We start from the raw sequence: 22,011 nt of genomic DNA, 5'->3' as shown, positions 1-22,011 counted from the left end.
TCGGTGGCCGATAAATTATTCCACAAGAATGTTGCGTTGGCTGTGCCGTACAACCAATGTTGGACAAAAGGGTGTAAAGAAGGTAAGGCGGGCGTCGGGATGTGTTAACATTTTTACCGTCTGATTTATTTGCTGAAGTGATTTGTTTTTAAACCAGTGAAGGTTTGTTTTGATTTGTATTTTATAAAGAAACACCAGCTGTCCACAGTACTTGCATCTGTTCCTAACCTGGCAACCATTGACAATTATATTCGATTAAATTGCTCTGCCTTCAAATGATTTAAAAAAAAATTGTTTAGGAAGGTTTTTTTCCAAACCCGAAGGATGATTAGAATCCTGAAACTGCATTAAATGTTCTCGTTAAATTTCTGAAAATTTCAACAAGCGTGACAATTAAAATGTAAATTCTATTGCATACCTTTAGGAGTAATTTCGACGAATACGCCTAAATGTATGCTAACTTTATTTTTAAAGTGAACGAATCCAATTTTTTGAGTAATGAACAAACCCATGAAATAATCTAATGCTTCCATTAAAAAAAAATACGATGGGTTACAATAACAACGGTAGAAACACAAAAAACCCCGAAACGATCCGTTGTTAGGATTCGAAAGAGTTGAAACTTGCCATGGAATTTATTAAAACCTATACCTTGTTTCACAAAAAAACTGGTCAGTTTTCCAGAATCAATCTCATACCTAGAGCTCGTGTAAATATTTCAACGATAGTCCGAATTTCAAAGATTCTTGTAGCTTGGACTTTCCCCGCTGCATCCAATTTACTGGCTGGCTTAACTTAACTATCGCTTTAGGTAAAAGACTCGAGAAGGGCCCCCCCTGACAAAATTTGTTAGGCGCTGTAGGATTTACGCCTAAAGGTATGCCATCCGCAGTACACGTTGTGAGAGCTTCACAGTGAGCTTTCAGTGTGCTTTCAGTGTGGTCAAAATTGGTTGAAGAAAGTCGAATAAAATATTGTTATTATTTGATTAAAATCCCCTCTCCGCTAACCCTGCCATTCAGTTTGGGTTACAGGGGCTTCGTACTAGTTTTCAGTCGCACTAGGGGTGAACAATCGGGCCTAAAACATGCACGGCGTTCTCGGACGGTAACGGAACAGTAATTCGATGAATACTTGTTACCTTGCATTGATATTCAGAAAAGGAGGAAACATAAGAATTTCATAATCTCAAACCACTTGTTACAATGTATTGTATCAAGTTCTACTCGCTGTCTGTTAAAAGTATTAAGGAACAATGCACAATGTTTACATCAAATGGGTTTTGACCATACAGAAATCCCACTGTACAACAAAAATGACAGGCCACAGTGCTGCACACAAAAGATTCTAGGGGGGGCCTTCTCGAGTCTTTTACCTCGCTTTACCACCACCACTTGGCATTATCATAAACCGTCCATAAATTTGTAGCTACATTTCAACAATCACCTCCGAACGAATCCACAATCAAAATTCCCCTCGTTTTTTTTGTTAGTAATTTCAGCTTATCGAATAGCTACTACGCAGCACAGATTTCTAGTCCCCAACTCTCTCTCGCAAACATATAAAGCGACCCTACCCTGTCCAAAGTATCATTTCCAACATTGTGCACAATCCCTCGTACTTGCCATTACTTAATAAATGGCAAACGGGCTAGAACGACCACTGGAACTGCACTATCAGCGGGGATTGAACAGAAAAAACCCCTCTGCTTAAAGCTAGGGAGAAACGCAGCGGTCAACAGCCAATTCGAAGAATTGTTGCAGGTCTGCCGCTGGCACTAAAGTGTTACCGTTTGCCAGTTAAGTGGCTATTTTTTGCACGCACTCCCTGCCGGTTTTCAAGAGGGAGGTTGAGTTTTATGGCTCAAGCTTGCGGGATCGGTTGCAGCAAAAACAGCCCACTGCTCAGTGAACCAATTTGGAATAGCTAAAACAATTAGTTAAATGCATTTTCAACATGCGGCTGAGAGGTGTGCGTAGCAGAAAATTGAGAGCAATCCTGCGTAGATTGATTGATGCGGCTATTAAAGCCTTATAAACACTTTTTCACTAAAAATTTCTACAATATGCGATATTGTTTTCAAAATAAAAGAAAACAACGACTTCATCGCATTGCCTCCAATCGCAAGAAGCTACATTCAACAACCCTCTTGGCCGTCTTGTTCCATAACATTTGGAAATGAAAATTACCATTTGTGTACAAGTTAAGCTTTACGATGTACGTCGTAAAAATATTACATCCACAACTGAAATGGTGCCCTTTTTGCTTCCCCTATTGCCCTCTTAAAGCTCGCAAGCCCAGCAACGACGGCAATCATTAGCTAAATCATTCGTGCGCCTACAGTTGCATCTGGCGGAGAGTCTCGCCATAAAACTCTACATCAGAATACAACTGCGCATTATTTGGATGATGAAGCAGTTAGCATTAAAGAGCTTAAGCTTTATGAGGAAAAATTCCGAGCAAGGTTGCAACTCTAATGCTTCCTTCCTTCGAACATTCGGTGCAGTTTATGGGCTTCATGTTTACTGTAATTTTGAGAAATTATTACACCAACCGCAGCGTTGAACTGGAAAGCATTCTTTTGCAGAAATGAAAATTTTCCATAAATAATAAAGCCCAGTGTACATCTTAAATATCATGTTTCCCATTTTTGTATGAAGCAAAAATGGGCAATGAATTTTCAGTAAAAATCCATAACCCTATCAATCAAGTTTCGACTGCTAACAACAACTTTCTCTTGTTTTTCCTTACAGCTTCCAACACCAACCACCAACAGATCTGATCGACATCCAGCCAAACTCACGACGACGAGCAGAACAGTTTCCCAGCCCCAAAACCGCAAATGAAACCGATGATCATCGGACGTACTGCACGACACAAACACAATTGTCAATTCCGTTCGTATGTGTGCCTGTGCCCGCTACTGCATGTGTGTGCACCGATCAAAAGTGAAACACGGTGATGCATCCGTAAATGAACTTGTGTCTGCAAGCTAGTACAATGATGCTGTTGGGGGTTATGTGACTGACGTCTGGTATTTTAGAGTGAACTCAAACGAAGCGGCATTTGAAGTAGTTTAAGTGACAACAGTGTTAAGTGAAACAATAAACCGTAGTTATCACAGCTTTTAAATCCGCATTCTAGAAAAAAAACAGGTATGTAAACGAGATGGATGTGATTTATTAGTCTCGAAGAAGCCAAAAAGCAAGTTTATATTTATCTGTTTTATTAACTTTCATTGTGTTTGAAGTGGTGACGCCTGAAGTTATGCAATCACTCAAAAAAAATTACATTTAATCTTCACATGAGAGCTATTCGACTTTAGACGTTTAAACTCCAAACACGTACACTTCCCGTTGTTCAACTTGATGCAAACATTACTTTGAAATTTCAAAATGTTTACTCGAATGAATGCAATGGATTATTTGATTGCATCAGAGTGCTATTCAATCATACAAAATTCATTACATTTAAACTTTTGAACGAACTTACTGAAACGACTTTTAAAATTAGGTTCAACCCTCAATTGACAAGAATCAATTAAATTAAGCTATAGCTAGTTAGTAAAATAACACAATAACAAAAAGCTGTAAGACGCCTAAATATAGGCAATGGGCTGTAGAGCTGTGAATAATTCAAGCACTGTAAAAAAAACTACAATATCTGGAAGGTTGAAACACTTATTGTCAACTAATTGTCTTTTCTTATTTCTGTGCTTATTTTTGACAAATAGTAAGGCAATAAATAAATTTCAAAATTAATTATTCATTATACATTATACGCCGATTACTGGCCGGAAGACTGTCAGAATCAGGGCTTATTTGATGGTTTATTTCATATAGACTTTCTATGCTGGACATTTTTGTTGGGGAAAATTGCTGATGATGGTTCGGATTGAACGATAGACACCAACATCTTCGAGCGGTTACTTTCTCTGTCTCTCGGTTATAGCTTTTCCGATGAGCTCAAATAAAGTTTAAATACTCGTGATTAGCTGTGCTCTTAGACAAGTCAGAGTTAATCGTACTATTACTTACCATAAATCTGCCGTCAACCATCATTAACTCTTAAAAAAGTACCCCAAATCAACACAAAAATCACTAAGCTTTCGCTCATAGCACTCTTCAATTCAACCGAAGCACAACAGATTTCACGTTCCTTGCTTAATATGTTTAATGGCAAAATGTTTTTTGTGGCTTTTTCGTCGTGATGTCTTTTGATTCTTGTTTATCTCCTTCCCTCTCTGCCCTCACTTACTCACTCTAGCACAACCACACTGCTAAAACCTAACATTTCCGTTGAACGATTTTACATGCAAGCTTCGACGGTAGAGCAGCTACTGTAGCGGCAAAATGGTTGTCCCTTCTCAGTACAACGCCACAACAACGCAACAGCTGTCAGCCGGCACGGAGTCTTAAGTCAGTGCAAATAATCGAATCTTTTTCTTCGATAACACTCATAATTTGCACCTCATTCCGTTTGCCACTGTACCCGCCATGCTTCCACTCTCTCCTCCCAAGTAAACCTCATTTCATAATCTCGCTCAGGCTACAATGACTGCTTACGGGGTTTACCCACCCCGGGGTTCGACATATTTCCGAGGAGTTTTTTCCACAACTTTTGCTCACCGTCTGCTGGCTGTTTTTTCTCTCTCTCTCTCTTTATTATCACTCAACATCAGATAATGACACAAACGGACTGTGGTGCTTGTTCTAGCATAAGGATTTTCTTTGCTTGGGATTTAATGCTGTTATGAAACATCATAGCAAATGAACTTTGGTAGCCAGTGCTTGTCCTTGTGGCAACAGTTTTTGCTTACAGCACAACGAGACGAGACAAAATCAATGTACAAAGAAATATTCGCCGTAAAGATGAGACGACGGTTGGGTTTTGGATTATGAGACTGCTTTAAGAAAGATTTTCTTTCGGGTTGAGACTTTTTTCTCAAATCGGCAACATATTCTTTTAGTCAATTATCTTTCTAAATATTTAAAAGTCTTAGAAGTATATTCTAAGAATTCTAAGGTATTTTGAACACCAAACGTCCAACGTCCATTAAACTAATTGAGAAGAGCACACTTCACACACTTCTACTGAAAATCATTGCACCACTAGAAAGCAATATCATTATTCCTGAAGCAATTCCATCACTGATTGCGGCTTACGGTACAAAAACCTAATCCTACGCACATTCATCCGATCTGTCTCGATGCGAATGAAATATTGAAACGCAGCCTGCCATTTTCAATCTCCACTGGCACTACAGGTGACGTTTTTCGAACAGCATAGCATTCACACGATTCCAGCTAGTGTTTGATTTTAATCAATTGAGTGATTGTAAGAGGAAACAAGTCTTCATAGTGTACAATTGAGACGTAAATAACTGCGAGTTTTATCTACAGTGCAGCTGTAGTATTTCATCATATTTACGTATCAATTGAAGAATTGCAATTCATTTTACAATAACTCTATAAAGCTACAAAAAAACGTCAACTTGTATACCATAAATCATACATCGTTACGAATCAATCAATCCGTCTACAGATGGGTACGGTACGCCACCGCCATATTACAGAGCAAATTGATCGAAAACGATAGCAAATATTGACACTTCCAGTGGCAATCGTTGAACCGTAAATAAACCAATCTAAATCTAAATCCGTTCCACCACCACGGCAAACGTTAGTAATATTTTTACCTCCATCACGATCAAAAACTTTGCCATCGCTTCGACCGGGGTTCGACAGCCGACAGACAGATTTTTAGCTAACTTGTAACGCACGAGTACGCACCCACCTTTTGTAGCTTCGGGTAAAGGTAAACACGCCAACCACCAGCAACCAGAAGTAACTGAAGGTAAAACTGAAAAATCAGAACCGTATCTGTCGTGCTGTGTGCCATGCCCAACAAAAAAACCGATCCGCTTTTGCTAAATAAAGCGATATAAATCAAACTCAGGCCTAATTTATGTTCTAACGGCGCATCACGAAGGTAACGAAACGGCGGGAAACCCCGTTGGAGAAAGCTTAGAAGCTGTAGGAAAAATGGGAAAGGAATTGTCAAAGAAAATTCGATCGTTCTGATTGGGCGAGTCCCTCTCTTTTTTCTCTACCAAAATCAGTGAAAGTTGTCGACATTAAATCGGATAAGGAACGATTGTATCGTGACCGAACTGAATCTCCGGGCCCGTAGCAACGCGATGCTGAATCGGGGACGGTAGCGATTTTTCGGGCTTCTCGCAATAGCTGACTTGTTGAGCGATGATTCTTTTACGATGGTAAACATTTTCCCAGCCACTACACCGCTTGAAGCTTATACAAATAAAAACCCAGAGCCGAGGTAAACTACGGAACGGAACCGAATGGGACCTAAGAATTAAGAGTGATTGGAGCGAAAGAATCAACAGAGCATGTATAACTTATGCTCTTGTCCATTTAAGGACCATCCACCGTTGACCGGGAGGACAGTGAAAAATGGGAAAACCGGTTTTACTGCTGATTTCCCAAAATGTCCTCACGGGGGGGAGAGAAAAAGGCTGTCCTTGGTGGTTGCCTCAGATTTCACTCTCACATATCAAAACTCCACTGATTAAGACCTAAACTTATGTTGCAAAATAGAGAGAAAAAAGCCACGATACCTCTTCACAGTGAAATTCTTTTCAGATGCAAAGCATTTTTCCTCTTCTCCGAAGTAGGATAAGCAAAACCCAGCTTTCGGGAACCGATTTTCCACACCCCCACTTTTTGACAGCATTCCAATTCGTTCGATTTTATTTGTTGGGCCCGTTCTGCAACGCTGCTTTAATGCGACGCAACAGTGTGCACGATTGAATGCTCAAGCTTTTGCTGGAAGTTAATGCCGGTTGGCAGTTTTAGTTAGTTCCTATTCCCCACCTCCAAAACGCCCGGTAACGTCATGAACCACCAGGCGCCTCCATCGGGGAGCGCCGTGTGCAAGCCCGGAATTAGGGTGACTCGGTGTGCTGTTTTGTTCACGTTGCCGTGCTGTGCCGTTCCCCGGAGTTCGAGTCGAGCCCGTAATAAAACGTGACATTAATAGTCATCGATTTATGTGGGTCCACAAACAGTGCGTTTGCAGTGTGTATTTACATTCGATTGCATGTTGTTTAGCTTGCTCTGCTACACTGCAGGTTATGAATCTTCTCTCAGCGTGGTGATTTACTGTGGCTCGGTTCATAAATTCGTCCACCAATTTATGGATTCCACTGCGGGGGGAATGTTTTGTGCTTTTATTTTATTCTTTGAGCTCCATACTGCTGACGTTGGGGAAATTTAACGAAACATCACACTAAGCTGCAGAATGTTTACTGAGGTGGCTATCGTTAAACCAAAGAGAAAAATAAAGCTTTAAAATATTTACAGTATAACAACCACAAATGCTTCTACTGATTTAAAAATAAAATACTAAAACAAGCGAGAAAATTGATTGATTGTCTTTCAACCTGTTGTGAATATTGTATTCTACATCAATCGGCTCTTCATTATGAGCAACAAATAGAGAAAAAAAACTAATTCAATGTGCTTCAAATGGGCTTTCCAATCAACTTTTAATTAATTCCTTTTGTTTACATTTAATTACTAACACAAAGTACCACCTACGGGAAACATATGTAATTAATGTTAAAACCATGCGAATGGCAGGCAAAACTATTGTTCTAATTGTCCCTTTGGGGCCACGCAATTCATTACCGACGATTATTATTAAAATTTATTTCAAAAAAGGTTTCTATTAAAATAACAAATTCAATCCTTTATATGGTGCACGACGGTGGGTCAATGACGTAAAACCTTCAATAAATGTCATACTGCAACGTCCAGCACTGTCCACTCGAACGCCATCATCCATATCGAATGTTTTGTTTTTTTTTCTTTTATATTTGCAAATTAAACTTTTCTAACCTGTTCACACCCATCATTCTCTTCCAATCTTCTCCACAGTACCACAATGAATTTAAACATATCTATCCGAGCGACGGTACTGATTACGGTCCTCGCCCTAGTCTCCGGGACAATGGCAGCCAACGCAACCCGTAAGTGTCCCAACGATTGTCGCTGCGAGCGTGACAAGGAAGGACGGTACAGTGCGGTTTGCAACAAAGGTATGTTCAATCTAATAAACTCACACACACACACATATACACCACTTCGTTAGTCACTCGTCTGGGGGTTGGAGCTATCGGAGTCAAACACACTCCTTAAGGTGTTCGAAGATGATCAAATGAAAACAATAAAGAACAGTCTACTGCCAACAAATGAATGGCCTCGGGGCTGGCTGTTTCTTGCAAACGGAACACGCGTCTGCCACAACGAATGATCCTTCTCAAAGCCAGAGCTATGCGTCAATATGAGTGTTTTTGTTCTTAATTATCGGTAGGCAATGCAATGAACCTGCTAGTGCAATCATCATTTGCAGGCATGAAATGCCTTTAAGGTGTGGCTTTGAAGTAGTGTTAATGCACAGAACATGATAAAAGAATGTTGGGGTGTATATATCTTATTAAATCATTTACCTTTGTTTCGTAAAATATCATTTGAAATAGATACAATTCTCCGCGACAAATTTTAACAAAATTAACTTCAATTTCTGTCCCATACTCTCCTCCGCTTCGCAGTGGAATGGATCATCCCACCACTATCCCATTTCGAGCCGGACGTAGAGATACTCGTAATCTCGAACACGCGCCACCCAATCAACGTGGGACCACAGTTTCAGTTCTTCAAAAAACTCGAAATCCTACGCATCATTAACGCGAACATACCGTCGGTGGGCGATCGTTCCTTCTGGGGCCTGGTACGGCTGAAGCTGATAGACATCTCGCACAACAACATTACCCAGCTGTCGATGGAAAACTTTCGCGGCCAGGACAATCTGATCGAGCTCGATCTATCCCGCAATCGGTTGGACAATATCGCTAGCGGCACGTTCGGTCATTTGAAGGTAAGACACGCAAATGGTAGCGGTTGCAAATGGTTTCTTGATGATTTACTGCTTTCCTTCATCGGCAGGAACTGAAAAAACTTCATCTGATCGATAACTCCATCACCGAGTTCAATCAGCGATTATTCCTGCATCTGGCCAAGCTAAAGTACCTGGACCTGAGCCACAACTCTATCGACGATCTGCCACCGGAAGTGTTCAAAGATGTACAGGTACGGCAATCTTCCAATTCTTTTCTTAAAAACGATATCCATCTTGTGTCTTACATTTACGGTTATCCATGTCTTGCAGGATTTAAAAACACTCAAAGTGCGAGGATGTCGCCTGTCCAACATTAACCCACAGATCTACAACATTCTGTCTCACCTGACGGAGCTTGACTTGGGTCAAAATCAGGTACGGGCTAGACGACGATAACACAAATTGTACAACTTATTTGCTAGCTTAAACTAACTTCAATTTATTCTTTACTCAAAAGATAAAGTTCCTCGACCGGGAAGAGTTTAAGGACTTGGTGCATCTGGAAAAGTTACGCCTCGACGGCAACCAGCTGTCAGTGATTGTCGATGAACTATTCATTTCCCAGAAGGGACTCAAATATCTCGGTAAGTGGGCAGCACTAGCATTAGTCAATGTAGCAACTTTGTAACAACGCTCCATACTCTCCATCCAGATGTTTCCCGTAACCGGTTGGCCAAGATCGCAGACCGGGCGTTCGAGAACCTGACCAGCCTTATCTATCTGGACGCTTCGTACAACAAGCTGTCCCACATTGAGCCGGCCTGCTTTCGCCCACTGCGCAATCTGAAGACACTGAACATTAGTGGGAATTTGCAGCTGGACCTGAGCGAAATGGAGGACACGATACAGGTGTGTATGTGCGATCACCCCCATCAATACCTGGGTGGGGGGTGTCGCCCGTATGTATATTGCACCCCGTTAACAATAAATGTCTTTCTCACAGCAGGACATTTTTTTATTTACACAAAACATATTCCTTTTCTGCTTCTCACCAACCCCGATTTGCCTAGGTCATAAAGGACATCGAAGGGCTGATGGTGGCCGATATGGGTGCGCTGCCACCGAACCTCTTCAGCCCATTCCGGCATCTGCTCGAACTCAATCTGTCTGGCAATCATATCGATAACATCACGCTACAAATCATCGAACCATTGCACCACTTGAAGGTAAGTTTTCCCTGGAAAAACCCTCCGCGCGGGTGGTACGATGCGGAGTTCTCGGGGGTGGGGTTTATCCGTAATCACTCTTATGCGCTACAACTGACGATGGGCAGGCAGCTTTGCTCGTTGCAAGGTTGCACCGCAGCGGGGCAGATTCATTTTTCACTCACAATGGTCCTCTATGATGCAGAGGAAAAAGAAAGTTCGCACCACAGACCGAGCATTTCAATGAGCTGCACAAGATCGTGCATCAATATTAACAGCCGTAATTTTATACATCCGCAAACTGCAACCCACAATCTTGCACAATGATAAATAACCTCGGAATGAATACCCGCGAACCGGGTACTAAGGAGAGATCAATTTTCCATCCAGCGCGTTCCGCTGCACTGCAGACAGACAATCAGGCGAGGCTGCCCCGGGTTTTTGAAACATCACCTATCTGTCGGCGATTCATGATGCAAAACCTCGACGATTGTACGTTGCCGTACCACCGGCAATGATGGTAGAAAAGAATCATTGCTTCAAGTACAAATTTACACCCCTCCGAACCATCTCGGAAGCTCAAAGGCGTGGTGAACCATTTCCGTTGGTGCAAACCGGATGTATACTACTTCAAATCTTATCACTGAAACTCGGGACAGACAGCACAGATTCGAGAGCGCCCGGGAATGCAACCCAAATCTAAACTAGTATTTGATTTCCTTTTGCTACTTCTTGCTGGGCTCGTTCAATCTTCCACACACACACAAGATTCTCAATCAACCGACCCATTGTGCTGTGGATATGATTTACCGAAATGGCGTTGCTAGTTTTTTCTTTCTTTTTTTCGACTCACGTAGCTAAGCTATGCCACACGGGTTGAAAAGAAAGAAAAAAATGCGCAAATCTTTTCCGAAACTACACACCGCAGTTTGTGTGGGAAAGAATTAGGATATATACGTCTGCTGCTGCCTCCGGAAAAAGCCAATTTTCGACCGTAAATAGGCACACGAAAAACAAGCATTTTGGAAGCTGGAGAGTAGAAAAGGCTCCCTGAAAAGAAAAGGAGGAAAAACTAAATACACACCAAGCTGGAAAATGAAATATTTGATTTATACCATGTGCTTGTGTTTACTATCAAAGGCACACTTACACACACACACACACACACACACACACACACACAGAGGCCAAAGCAAAAACAGACTGAAACCACCGCAAGATAAACATCGGCTTTTTTTCCTTCGCCGCCCATACTGCAATATGTCGTTTTTCACCTGCATATGCCATTTTCAGGTGGTAATGCACTTCAACCGAGGCGAATATAAAGAAATTGCTTTTTGAGCTTCGGCAAGTTGCAAGCGTACACCACCGAGCGCCATTGAAATGCAAAAAGGTGTTTCTTTACAAAACTTAACGCTTAAACCACTCTTCCACATAAAGAAGTTATTGAATTTGAATTCCTTGCACTTTTCCCGGGAGAGTCTTGAGAACGTGTGAAATTCGATGGAAAATCAATTTCGGAAATGGAAATCGCATCCGAAACTAGCGGGCAAAAAATGCCTCGCTCGAAACGATCGAACCGATTTTTCCCTCAAAAAGGCACGCAACGTGAAAAACAACATAAATCGCTTTTCTAGTGTCAACCACCACCGAAGCGCGTTCAAAGTCAAATCGAATCAGGCAGTGGAAAACAACGAGCAGCACTGGCAGCAATTGACCTGTCAGCGAGCATGACCCTGTCACGCCGTTTCATTGCATTGCATCAAAGCGATCGCAAGTTACGAGATATCCCTGGCAAATGGGGCAAGAAGCTCGCTCGCTCGTACGCTGTTCATCTTTGCTGTCAGCTTTTTGATTTTCCACTACAGCAAGGTGGTGTATTTTACATCTTGTATCTCTCCACTTTCCCATTTCCAGTTCTTGGATCTGTCCCGGAATCAGCTGAACGGTATCCCGGAACGGTACGCCACTCAGCTCGCACGAATCGACGACGTCAAGCTGGAGAACAACCCTTTGATATGCGACTGGTGTCACATGGGACCGCTCATCACACAGACGAAAAAGGTACGTTACAAGCGCATCGCCGAGGTTGCATATGTCCACATCACAAAGATACGCCCGGATTAGAGAATACAGCCAAATCGGCATTCTCTTTCAACACTGGGTTAGCCGCTTAGCGCTAATTCCTTTCCCGCTTGGGCGGTTTTTTGTTCTCCTTCTCGCAGCTAAACCGACGTCTTCCGTGGCAGGAAGTTCCACGCTGCTTTCTACCGGAACGACTTCGCGAGGTGCGCATCGACGGCCTGCACCAAGACGGTGTGGAGGACTGTATGGAGGTGATAGTGGACGAGGATCATGATGCTGCCAGCACATCGCACAACTTTCTCGAGCAAGGTAAGCGAAAGCTAAGGGCTTATCGGCAAGGGGGTGGGCAATTTTCGAATCTCAATCTCGGCTAGCTTTTACATATGCCATTCTGTGTTTTATCTCCCACTCGTGCGGCATTATAGCGGGCAGCGTTAGCATACTGGCAGCCTGTGGGCTGATCATATTCATCGTGCTTGCCATCATCGTCGTGTCCACGGCGCTCTGTCTCTCGAGGCACCGGGCGCGCTATTACACGCACGAGGATAAACGAGGTAAGAGGGAGGGGAGGCTTAAACTTTACTTCATCTGCTTTGTGTAAGTTAAACTGACGGGTAGAAAATTATAAGTACATCGGCAAGCTTTCGCTGGTCCTCGCACATGGTCGCAAATGATAGGAACAGTGATGAGTCTATAGACTAGTGCTGTTCGTTCGTAGCAACGATTAGAATGTCATTTTCAACGTCATTATGCTTTGAAAAATTGTAAGGTTTAAATTTGTAAGCACTGTTTTACAGGCTCTCAGGTGACCTGAGATTGTAGAACCAGGAAAAAAACCGGAAAAAAATTAAATTTCCTATTACATCGCTTTTATAGAAACATTAGCAAGAATTCTCTAAAGACTCAACGATCTTTAGAGGTCTTGAGGTAATACAGTGCACAACACAGCAATAAGGTCTCTTGTTTTTTGAGAATAATTAGAAATGTTGGAGACCAAAGTAAAAATGATGTTCGCTAATTTATGAGTTTTCTCTTACTCTAAAAAAATCATTTTCTTTACTTTTTGCATATTTTATGCACATTAAAATGTTTTTTTTTTACTAGTTTGAAAATTGTTTCCTATATCAGAATTATAAAAAAAATACTTTAAAGCCATAAGGAGCAAGAGAGTCTTCCAAAGAATATTAAAACCGTTTTTAAAACATTATCTAAATGTTTAGTAAACCCTGGAACGAAATTATAGGGGAGTCAAACGCTTATTTTGATCCATTTTTTTAAATAGAAAACTACAAAATATGTTGAAGAAAAATAAATATCCCTATTACAGTCCGCTAAACATGTGCAGGAAGTTAAAAAAATTCTCTACAACTTTGCAGAACATCATTTTTAACCTTCGACTCCAACTCTTTAAATTTGTTAAACAAATAAATAGCTCCGACTAGTTGATCTCAAACATCTAGTGGCCTTATTTTTTTGTTACGCACTGTAGCTTTGAACGAATACGTTTAGTCCCCAACTCGTAACCTGTTCGTATCAACTCGTAATAGCTAACCAACTAATAGCTACGAGGTATTAATTAGTCCCATAAGTCATTATACGCTCGGCATAACCTTGGTCTTTTGAGCAGACATTTTTCCCTAACGCAGGACATTTAAATCAAATGCATAACAGTCATGTCATAGCTGCATGCCATGGGTCAATTCACCTGAATAGATTCTGCATCATGGCTACTATGGCATTCTCTTATACTTCCATACTGCATCAAACAAAGAGCGTCTAGAACTTATGTAGTCCACGTCCAATACAATAGAAAGTAGTATACATAATAGAATTCCAGATCGCATTTGAATAGGAACCTATTTCATACGTCTCAAATGCGTATATTATTCAAATAGAGTAGAGCTTCTTCTAAACGTTACAACAAAGCGTTAATCCGGCCTGACTAAAGGGAACCTTAGGAAAGTGACATATTATTTTAGTTTATGCATGTTCGACCTATTTTCCCAAAACTCGATAAGGGAAGGTAGAATAGACCAGTCAGTAGTGATACTTCAGGAGTAATACATTCAACCGATTGATATGCAGAAATCGACTTCGATTCTCTTCGATATTGGATCAGCAAGAGGAGCTGCCGACTGAAAGGCTCTTCCTGAACTGGTTTTGAATTGTTACATTATTTCGAGTATTTTTCACTTATGATCAATTAAACGAAGCCCTAATACAGTTCTCAACTATACACTACAAATTATAACTTATAGATAGATTGAAATTTGTATGTTATTGAATGCTGCGAAGTAGAATATCATCAGTTCTAAGTTCTGGTTTCTATAGTATTTGCTCCTAAAACTGCCATGCCGTACCACCATTCAATAGGCCAACAAGTCCTACCACTTCTATGTAACAAACATTGAACTACATGTCATCACTAAAGCAACTCTGTCGCAATTCTTCCATACTGTCGCAATAACAAAAATGTTCATTTCGTTCCAATTCCCCAGACACAATACTCGAGAAAAACGCGGAAACCCCCATTATCACGACGGGCAGCGAAATCAACTTCAAGTTCCCGTACAACGAGCGGGTCTGCACGATCGACGAAATGTGCATCCCGCCACCACCGCCACCGCCCGGCAAACTGGCCCCCGCCAGCATCGAACGGTTCGATTAACGAACGGAACCAGCGGTCCGCATCGGGGCGGATGGGCTACTGCCATCCTCGACACCCGATCCGGTCGCCGAAACTGTTGCCCTGATCGAGCTAACGGGCAGCCATCCCGGTTCCAAGGATTCGCTGCTGTCCGCAGCCGATGGGCACAGCACGCGAACCGTCACCATTAGCAGCATATCGCAGAGTGCCGACATACCGATACCGGATGCACCCTCGACCGGCGGTGGTCCCGCTGCGAAGCCCTTCACACCGAAAAGCATCCTCCGAAAGCGTACCGATACGGGGCTCTAGGTTGGATCCTATCACATGCACTTGTAAATAGTTCCATCCCGCTGACGGGGTCATCATCATCATCCGGATACGCCGATGTACGTCAGGTGAATTTTATGCATTAAGAAGCACCCTTCGGAAGAAAAAAAACGCTGTATCCGTGTCAAACGGGAAGCATTTAATCTAAGCGCAAGCGGACACCCGAATGCGTGCGAAGTGTGTTATTAGTTATTAATTATAATCAGGCGGATTTTTAGCGATGAAGTTGACAGATTGCAAACGTTTACGGTGAGGGAATTTCTGACTCCCATCGGCAACAGGGAGCCGTGACGTGTGCAGGTTTATTGCGTGAGAATCCAACTTGTACATACTACACACACACACACACACCCGTAAAACACACCCGATATTTCCTCGGATTTTGCTGCTCGCAGTCAAATGAACCAACCAACGTCAAGTGACTCCCTAGCGTCCTTTCGATCGTGCGTGCGTGCGTCAAAAATCCCTTTTGTTCAGCCGCCGTGGCTGATCCTGCTGCTGCTGAAGCTCTTGAAGCGGATATTTGGGAAAATCATCATCATCGTTCCGGTAAAGGCGAAGCCGTCTGCCCTCGAGGTGCCGCCTCCCAAATCCCTACGCGAGATTAATGGTGTGCGTTTGGGGAGGATTTGTTGGGTGGTTTTTTTTCCTTTTCCTGTGCGTATGATCCCACGCGCAACTCAACAGATGCTGATGGGTTTCCTCAGCAAGCGTGCCTGTTGGTTTAAGCCTTGTTCCATCACATTGTCACGATGACAATCATGATGGGTTTATAATTTTACAACCCAAATCCCTACCGGTCGACCCGACCTGGCTTGCATGTTGGCTTACACCCGTGACATGATTCAACGACCTGTGTGCCAACCCGGTGTTTGCGATTATAACCTTACTCCGTACACCTACGAGTTTTGGGGAAGTACTTCTGATGTTGGCGATGAGGTAGTGAAACTGACACGGAGCTTAGTTCTATAAAGTTCCCTTATTCAATCATGCCCAAAAATCAATGTCCGAGTATGATCGTTTTGGTTTTCAATTAAACCACAAATTTTTCATTCAGGAATCCAGGAATTTGACTGGGTGCACCCGATTGCAACCGTTAGATTTTGGGCGTTCATCACACAAAAAAGCTAACCAAACAAAAAGCCGCTTTTAAAAATGCAATCAGTTACGAAATCTACCGATGACATTCGTTTACTCAATAAGCTATCGGTTAGGGCGAACGAATAACAGAAAAAGCCCCCCCCCCCCCACCCCCCACTCCACCTAACAACAAAAACACAATCAAAAGCGCAAAAAAACCGTTTTACGCGAATCGCGAATAAAACTGTATCAAAGCCAATTCGCGCGTGCACTATGACAGCGATGCCGGTCGCTAGCTACTATCGTAAAATATATGTGTGACAGAGGATGGTAAATTTTTTTGCCCCCGGTCAGAGTGGTGCGGTGGCTTAGAAACGGTGGCCCAACACACAATAAGAACAAATGCGAGTTCCCATCGGAATGTTGTTGCGTCTACGCGTGGCGGTTTTTTGTTTCCTCTTTTTCGGCGCTTGTCAACATAAAACTCCGACACACGGTGGCAAACCGCAGCGGTTACTGTCGGTGGTATATTGGGCCCGCTACGCTCACAATAATGTTACCGATGGTTACCGACCGCACCAGGAATAGCAACAACAGGAACAGGAATAGCGCGCTGCAAGAGGAGTTCCACACCAACCGTTTAAGCAGAGACCGCCGACGCCAACCAAACCGAACTGCGTGTTTTAGAACCCGGGGGAAAAAAAAGTGTTCCGTTTTTTGGTGGATGCCATCAGGGAAAATGTCAACCGGAGTATTAAATTCTTTCCTTCGTTTTTTTTAACTGGGATTAAAAGTACTTTTCCTATTTATTTGGCGATGGTTCCCGCAAGCCCACATTTATTACTGCAATACAGTGTGGATGCGGAAACATCGAGCGCGAGTGTTGCATAAATCAGACAAAATGGTCAAACATTTCTATGGTGGGAATATGTCACCGCCCGGTACGGACACTGACGATTTGTGCTAACCGTTTGTGGGTGGGGTGATTCCATTGATCTAACAGCAGGCCATTTGCACTGTCTATAGACAGGTACTTGTGTTATGGACAGGATACAGTTACACCCAAGGAATTGATATATAGGGCAATATGTATTTGTACAAAAGCGTTGCTGATGGTGTAGCAACGCTTTGATGAGATATTTATTCCGGCTCGTTTACTATTACCGCACAACACACGTAGAAATGTGTTTCACTTAGCAAAGGTGCATCATCGTCGTCGAAGTCAATGTTCCCATCGCTAGTAGTTTGTATCTTACATGGAGTGGACTTATTTTTACTGACAAGCATGGCATGCATGGTGAGCGTTTACAGCGCCATATTTATAACCATGTTGACAGAATACGACCTTCCGAATGTCCTTCCCGACACGGCACATTTAATTCAATTGACTTCTCATTCACCATCGGCAAAAACCCCTTTGGCAGCGGCAATAACCATCCACCAAAACACACTCATAAACCAACATTAGTGTCATCGTTTGCTGTAAATAAGAATGGGTCTATGCGGCATGGGATGGCCTAGTCTAGTGGGTTGCTGATTGCCGTTAGAAGGAAACGGAGAGGAACGGAATTCGTTTTTCTTCACGCAACAAAAAAGGGATCATTACTTCTGCTTAAAGCTAAGAACCTTTCCATCGCTAGCGGTTCTTGAAGCGAAAGATAAGAGCGTTGGGTTTGATGGGGTTTTTTTGTCAATAATGTTACTTTTTGATGTGATGGTTCGTACTACTCTTTCGGTTCACGTTTCATGAAAATTCTTTAGATTTGAAAAAAATATGTTGAGCTAATTCTATCAAGTGTCATCCTAGCATCTCATCAGAACCGCCTAAAGGTATGCAATAGCCCGCGCGTGTTCATTTACATCATACAATCATACCAATCATGCTAACGACTAAACCGACAGCAAAAGTGAGACGAATTAGACGTGGCTACATTCCGCGCCGAACCAAACAAACCAACAGGGGCAGCCGGCAGCGAACGAAAATTCCTAAAATATTTTCACCCAAAAACTTCTGTCACAGGTAGCAGCAGCTTTGCCGGCGCAGCGGATGAATGGGCGGAATTTCGAAAACAAAACAGCAGCCCTTCCGACAAAGTTACGGATCCACGATCCGTAACGCAAATTCATCACCCGCCTGTTTGCGTCCTCCCCCTGCCCGACTCGGCTCCCTGTTTTGAATGAAACGACGAAAGCTCTTGGATTTCCTGACGAATTCCAAATGGTGGGTACGCAGAATTGAGGAATTAAATTTATCAAAATATTAATTCACTCGCTTGCGACGTTGGAGCTCAAGCCGACCGTTCTGCTCCCCGCGGAACACACGGCTCAGGGTTTGTGAAGCGGAGGGTTACTTAATTTTGAAATTGCCCTCCCCAAAACCGAAAAAAGCTCCACTTTCGCTAAGAAGCCGCGCTGACGCGCTGAAAGCTGAGGTATAATTAATTACCATGATAAATATTCACCGCCAAGCTCGTTTGGTATGAGCTCGGTTTTTTGGTTCTTTCGCCCCAAACATCATCCCATCACACATCATGGCTTAGCCGGGGAACCTGGGCACAGGCAGGCGGGTAAAAGGATTGTGATGTGTCGCGGGCGTAACCGAAAAGTGAGAGTAAATTAATGATAAACACAGCCGGGCAAAGGCACACGCACGACACCGGTATCCTCATCCCGTTAGGAAATCATCCTCCGCCTTTTTTTGTTGTTTCTTCATTGGGGAGAGTTCACAAAACTGGGCTTAATAAAGCCACTACTATATCATCAGCTCGAAAGGGATAGCATTTTGACGAAGCGATTCGCTTACATCGGCGTCAATGCATCAAAAAGAAACGAAAAAGGGACAAATCTCTTAGGTGACAGACACGCGAAACCGGGATCTGGAAAAGCTGATTATAGAATCATTACAAGGTTACGTTGTCATACCGGTTGCCTACCCTTAGGCACTTATTTGGGCAGATAATTGACAGACTGGTTTCGAAGGAGTGATTTATGCTCGTGCTTTTCAAGCATTCTTTCACAATTGCATTTTGCCCATAAAAAAGCATATTTTATAATACAAGCACCCGCAATTCTACTCCCCCGTAGTGGCATAACCCACTCAATTTTTGTACAAATAGCTGGGCCAAAACAAAAAGTTTTATCTCCCAAGGCACAGGCAGCAAACATTCCTCGGCACAAGTTTGATTTTTTTTTTGCTGTTTTTCCACCCGACGAATCGAGTGCACAACGAGTGGGAACGAAATGAGATCCACCAGTGAAAGCAGTGCGATTCGAGGGGGGGACGGGCCAAAAAAGGGATTAGACGCTGTGCAGTGCATCGTTTGCACGGAAAGGGAACATTTTTCAATTAAAATACAAACAAACAGACGCAAAAACGCGAAACGCACGGATCGGGAAAGGGAAAAGGGAGCGTGGGGAGCGATGAAATAAATAAACAAAAAATTTCCCTGCCACGAAACAACCCAGGAAAGCGGGAAAACCCCCGAATATAGGACCCGAAAAGATTATTTAAAAAAACGAAACGTTGCAATGTTTTAAGACAACTTTAACTAAAGGGAGAAGTATTGCAATAGAGCGAAATTGGTCGATAAAAAAATGTTTTTTGCAAGTCGAAAAACACAAACACACACACACAGCAACACAAAACAAGAATAGAAGTAAGGTTTAAGCTTAAGTAGATAAGTGAACCGTGAAAGGGGGAAGGAAAAAAAAGATTTATTACGAGTTGCGTGCGAGTTGTGAGTGTATAATCATCCAGATGTGTATAATGCGTGTTAGTAGATCAAGATCCATCCTTTCCCTACATTTCCCAGCCCCACAGATTCAGCCCCAAATCCATTTTACTACTAGATGATGTAGCGAGAAAAACAAACGGAATTATGTATAAAATGCGTTGGGTGGACGCAAACAAGCGGAAAATTTAACACACAAAAAAACAACAAACCGATGGAAAGAGAATTCGAGACTCGAAGATTAGAATAGGGAATTGGTAAGCTAACTTACACACCGATTAACACGGACATGATTTTATTTAAATCCGGTATTACATGGTTAAGCGTACTCTCTTTCTCTCTCTCTCTCTCGCTCTCTGTGTCTCTTGTTTGTATCATTGTGACTATTTCTACATGACCATTTTGTTGTGTGCCGCAGTGAATCTCTTGTTTTGTACTAAGCCATTTCCACGCTAACCACCCCAAAGGGCCGCGAAACTCTAGGCACAAGTAGGGGGTGCATGGGTGCAAAATCATTAACCCCGTTTTTGGAAGAAAAGTAATAAAACGGTTTCCTTACAAACATACACAAAAAACACGTAAACCACCAGCCATCTCGCTACGTTTAAACCCCCCCGAGAAACGCGAAACGTGCTAAGGGAATAATTCATTACATGGTCGACGATTCCACGGAAACTGGAAACGCAATTTGCAGTTAAATTTTCCTTCCTCTCCACAATGCGGACAAGAGTTTCGTGCGAAGGTTAAAAGGCGCGCAGGGTTCCCGAGCATTGCACGGGAACGGCAAGTGCAATTGTAACGGAATTTGCAAGGGAAATTACATGGCGAAGCCGTTCCGTTCGAGTGCTATGAGTTAGTTCTGACGGAATTGGAATTGGTGGGCTCGCAAGAGGAAGAGAGAGGAGAGAGGAAAAACAATAATAAACACTCTCACACCACACCACCATTACCACTATATGATGGTATTTGTATAAAAAATGGATCAATTCATGTTTTTTTAATAATTATATCCGAAAATGAATGGCCTGACTAAGAACTGGAATTAGATTCATTAACATATGTAAAGGTGAGTGAAGCTGCTTCGTGTAAGACACAGATTCTAAAAATTAGATTAAATTATATTCATAGACAAATTGAATAAAACAAACTTTAAAATACATTTTGCAGGGCTTTGAAATATTATAGAAATATTCTCGATTCATGTTTCCCGTAAAACAAGTCCTATTTTTGTCCTTTTGAGCAAAGTTTGGTCCGATAAACTGGTATATTTACGGAACATACTCAATAAACCGTAAAAAGTTTCTTCTTCTGATTTGGCATTACAATCTTGAAAGATCTTGGCCTGCCATTTCTAGCTTTCAGTGAGTTGATTTTACCCGCAGCAAAGTAGTCAACCCTGCGTATGGGGTAGCGGTCTTGATGGGATTTGAATCTCGGTTCAGCCGTGTGAAGGCCGGCGCCATTATCGCCTCGGTCCCCGCACCTCCCAGTTCGAACATCTAATCCCTAGAAAGATTTGAATCAGATTGAATCCTGAATAACGGATTCGAATCCTTTTCAGATTCGATAAAAATCTAATTATATTCGAATCCAATTTATATTTGATTGGGATTTTTTTAACATTCCACTTCGTTAAGGATTCGATCAGGATTGAGGATTAAGGATTCGTTTAGGACTCAATAATGATTCGATTAGGATTTGATTATGATTCGATTGGGATTCGATTATGATTCAGTTAGGACGCGAACGGGTTTCGATTCAGTATTGATAAAGTTTGTTAGCATTTTTTTTTTAATATATTTCATTAAAAGCACTGCTTGACTGCATCATTCTTGGAAGCTACGGTGGCCTATCAACAAGGAATATAATATGTTTGAACGGGGAAACACGGACATGATTCGAATTCGGATTCTGTTTTGTGTTTGCTTATTAGGAATGTGATTCAATGATTCGAATCCCCACTGGGATTCATTTTTCCCATCACTATTGCAATCATGCCAAGTAAGCCACTGCT

General features: G+C 42.3%; 1 protein-coding gene across 7 annotated transcripts in view; it reads left to right on the top strand.

Moving 5' to 3' along the window:
• Positions 1-20,975, top strand: part of LOC118513455 (carboxypeptidase N subunit 2) — a 202,579-nt gene extending 181,604 nt beyond the window's left edge. For 5 of the 7 annotated variants that reach the window (XM_036059221.1, XM_036059217.1, XM_036059216.1 and 2 more), the window contains 12 exons: positions 2,754-3,155; positions 7,959-8,119; positions 8,633-8,958; positions 9,027-9,170; positions 9,250-9,354; positions 9,437-9,563; positions 9,632-9,828; positions 9,990-10,145; positions 12,042-12,188; positions 12,350-12,518; positions 12,635-12,763; positions 14,708-20,975. In XM_036059221.1, the coding sequence (XP_035915114.1) occupies positions 7,966-8,119; positions 8,633-8,958; positions 9,027-9,170; positions 9,250-9,354; positions 9,437-9,563; positions 9,632-9,828; positions 9,990-10,145; positions 12,042-12,188; positions 12,350-12,518; positions 12,635-12,763; positions 14,708-14,877 (1,824 nt within the window). In that variant the 5' untranslated portion in view covers positions 2,754-3,155; positions 7,959-7,965 and the 3' untranslated portion in view covers positions 14,878-20,975. Of the gene's footprint in view, positions 1-2,753; positions 3,156-7,954; positions 8,120-8,632; positions 8,959-9,026; positions 9,171-9,249; positions 9,355-9,436; positions 9,564-9,631; positions 9,829-9,989; positions 10,146-12,041; positions 12,189-12,349; positions 12,519-12,634; positions 12,764-14,707 lie in introns of all 7 variants that reach the window. The other 2 variants (XM_036059220.1, XM_036059223.1) reach the window with 2 other exon arrangements.
• Positions 20,976-22,011: the final 1,036 nt, after the last annotated feature.

Source organism: Anopheles stephensi, chromosome 3 (genome assembly GCF_013141755.1).
Source record: "Anopheles stephensi strain Indian chromosome 3, UCI_ANSTEP_V1.0, whole genome shotgun sequence".
Taxonomy (NCBI): Eukaryota; Metazoa; Arthropoda; class Insecta; order Diptera; family Culicidae; genus Anopheles; species Anopheles stephensi.
The sequence above is the reverse complement of the archived record's forward strand: the minus strand, read 5'-3'. Positions and strand labels throughout refer to the sequence as shown.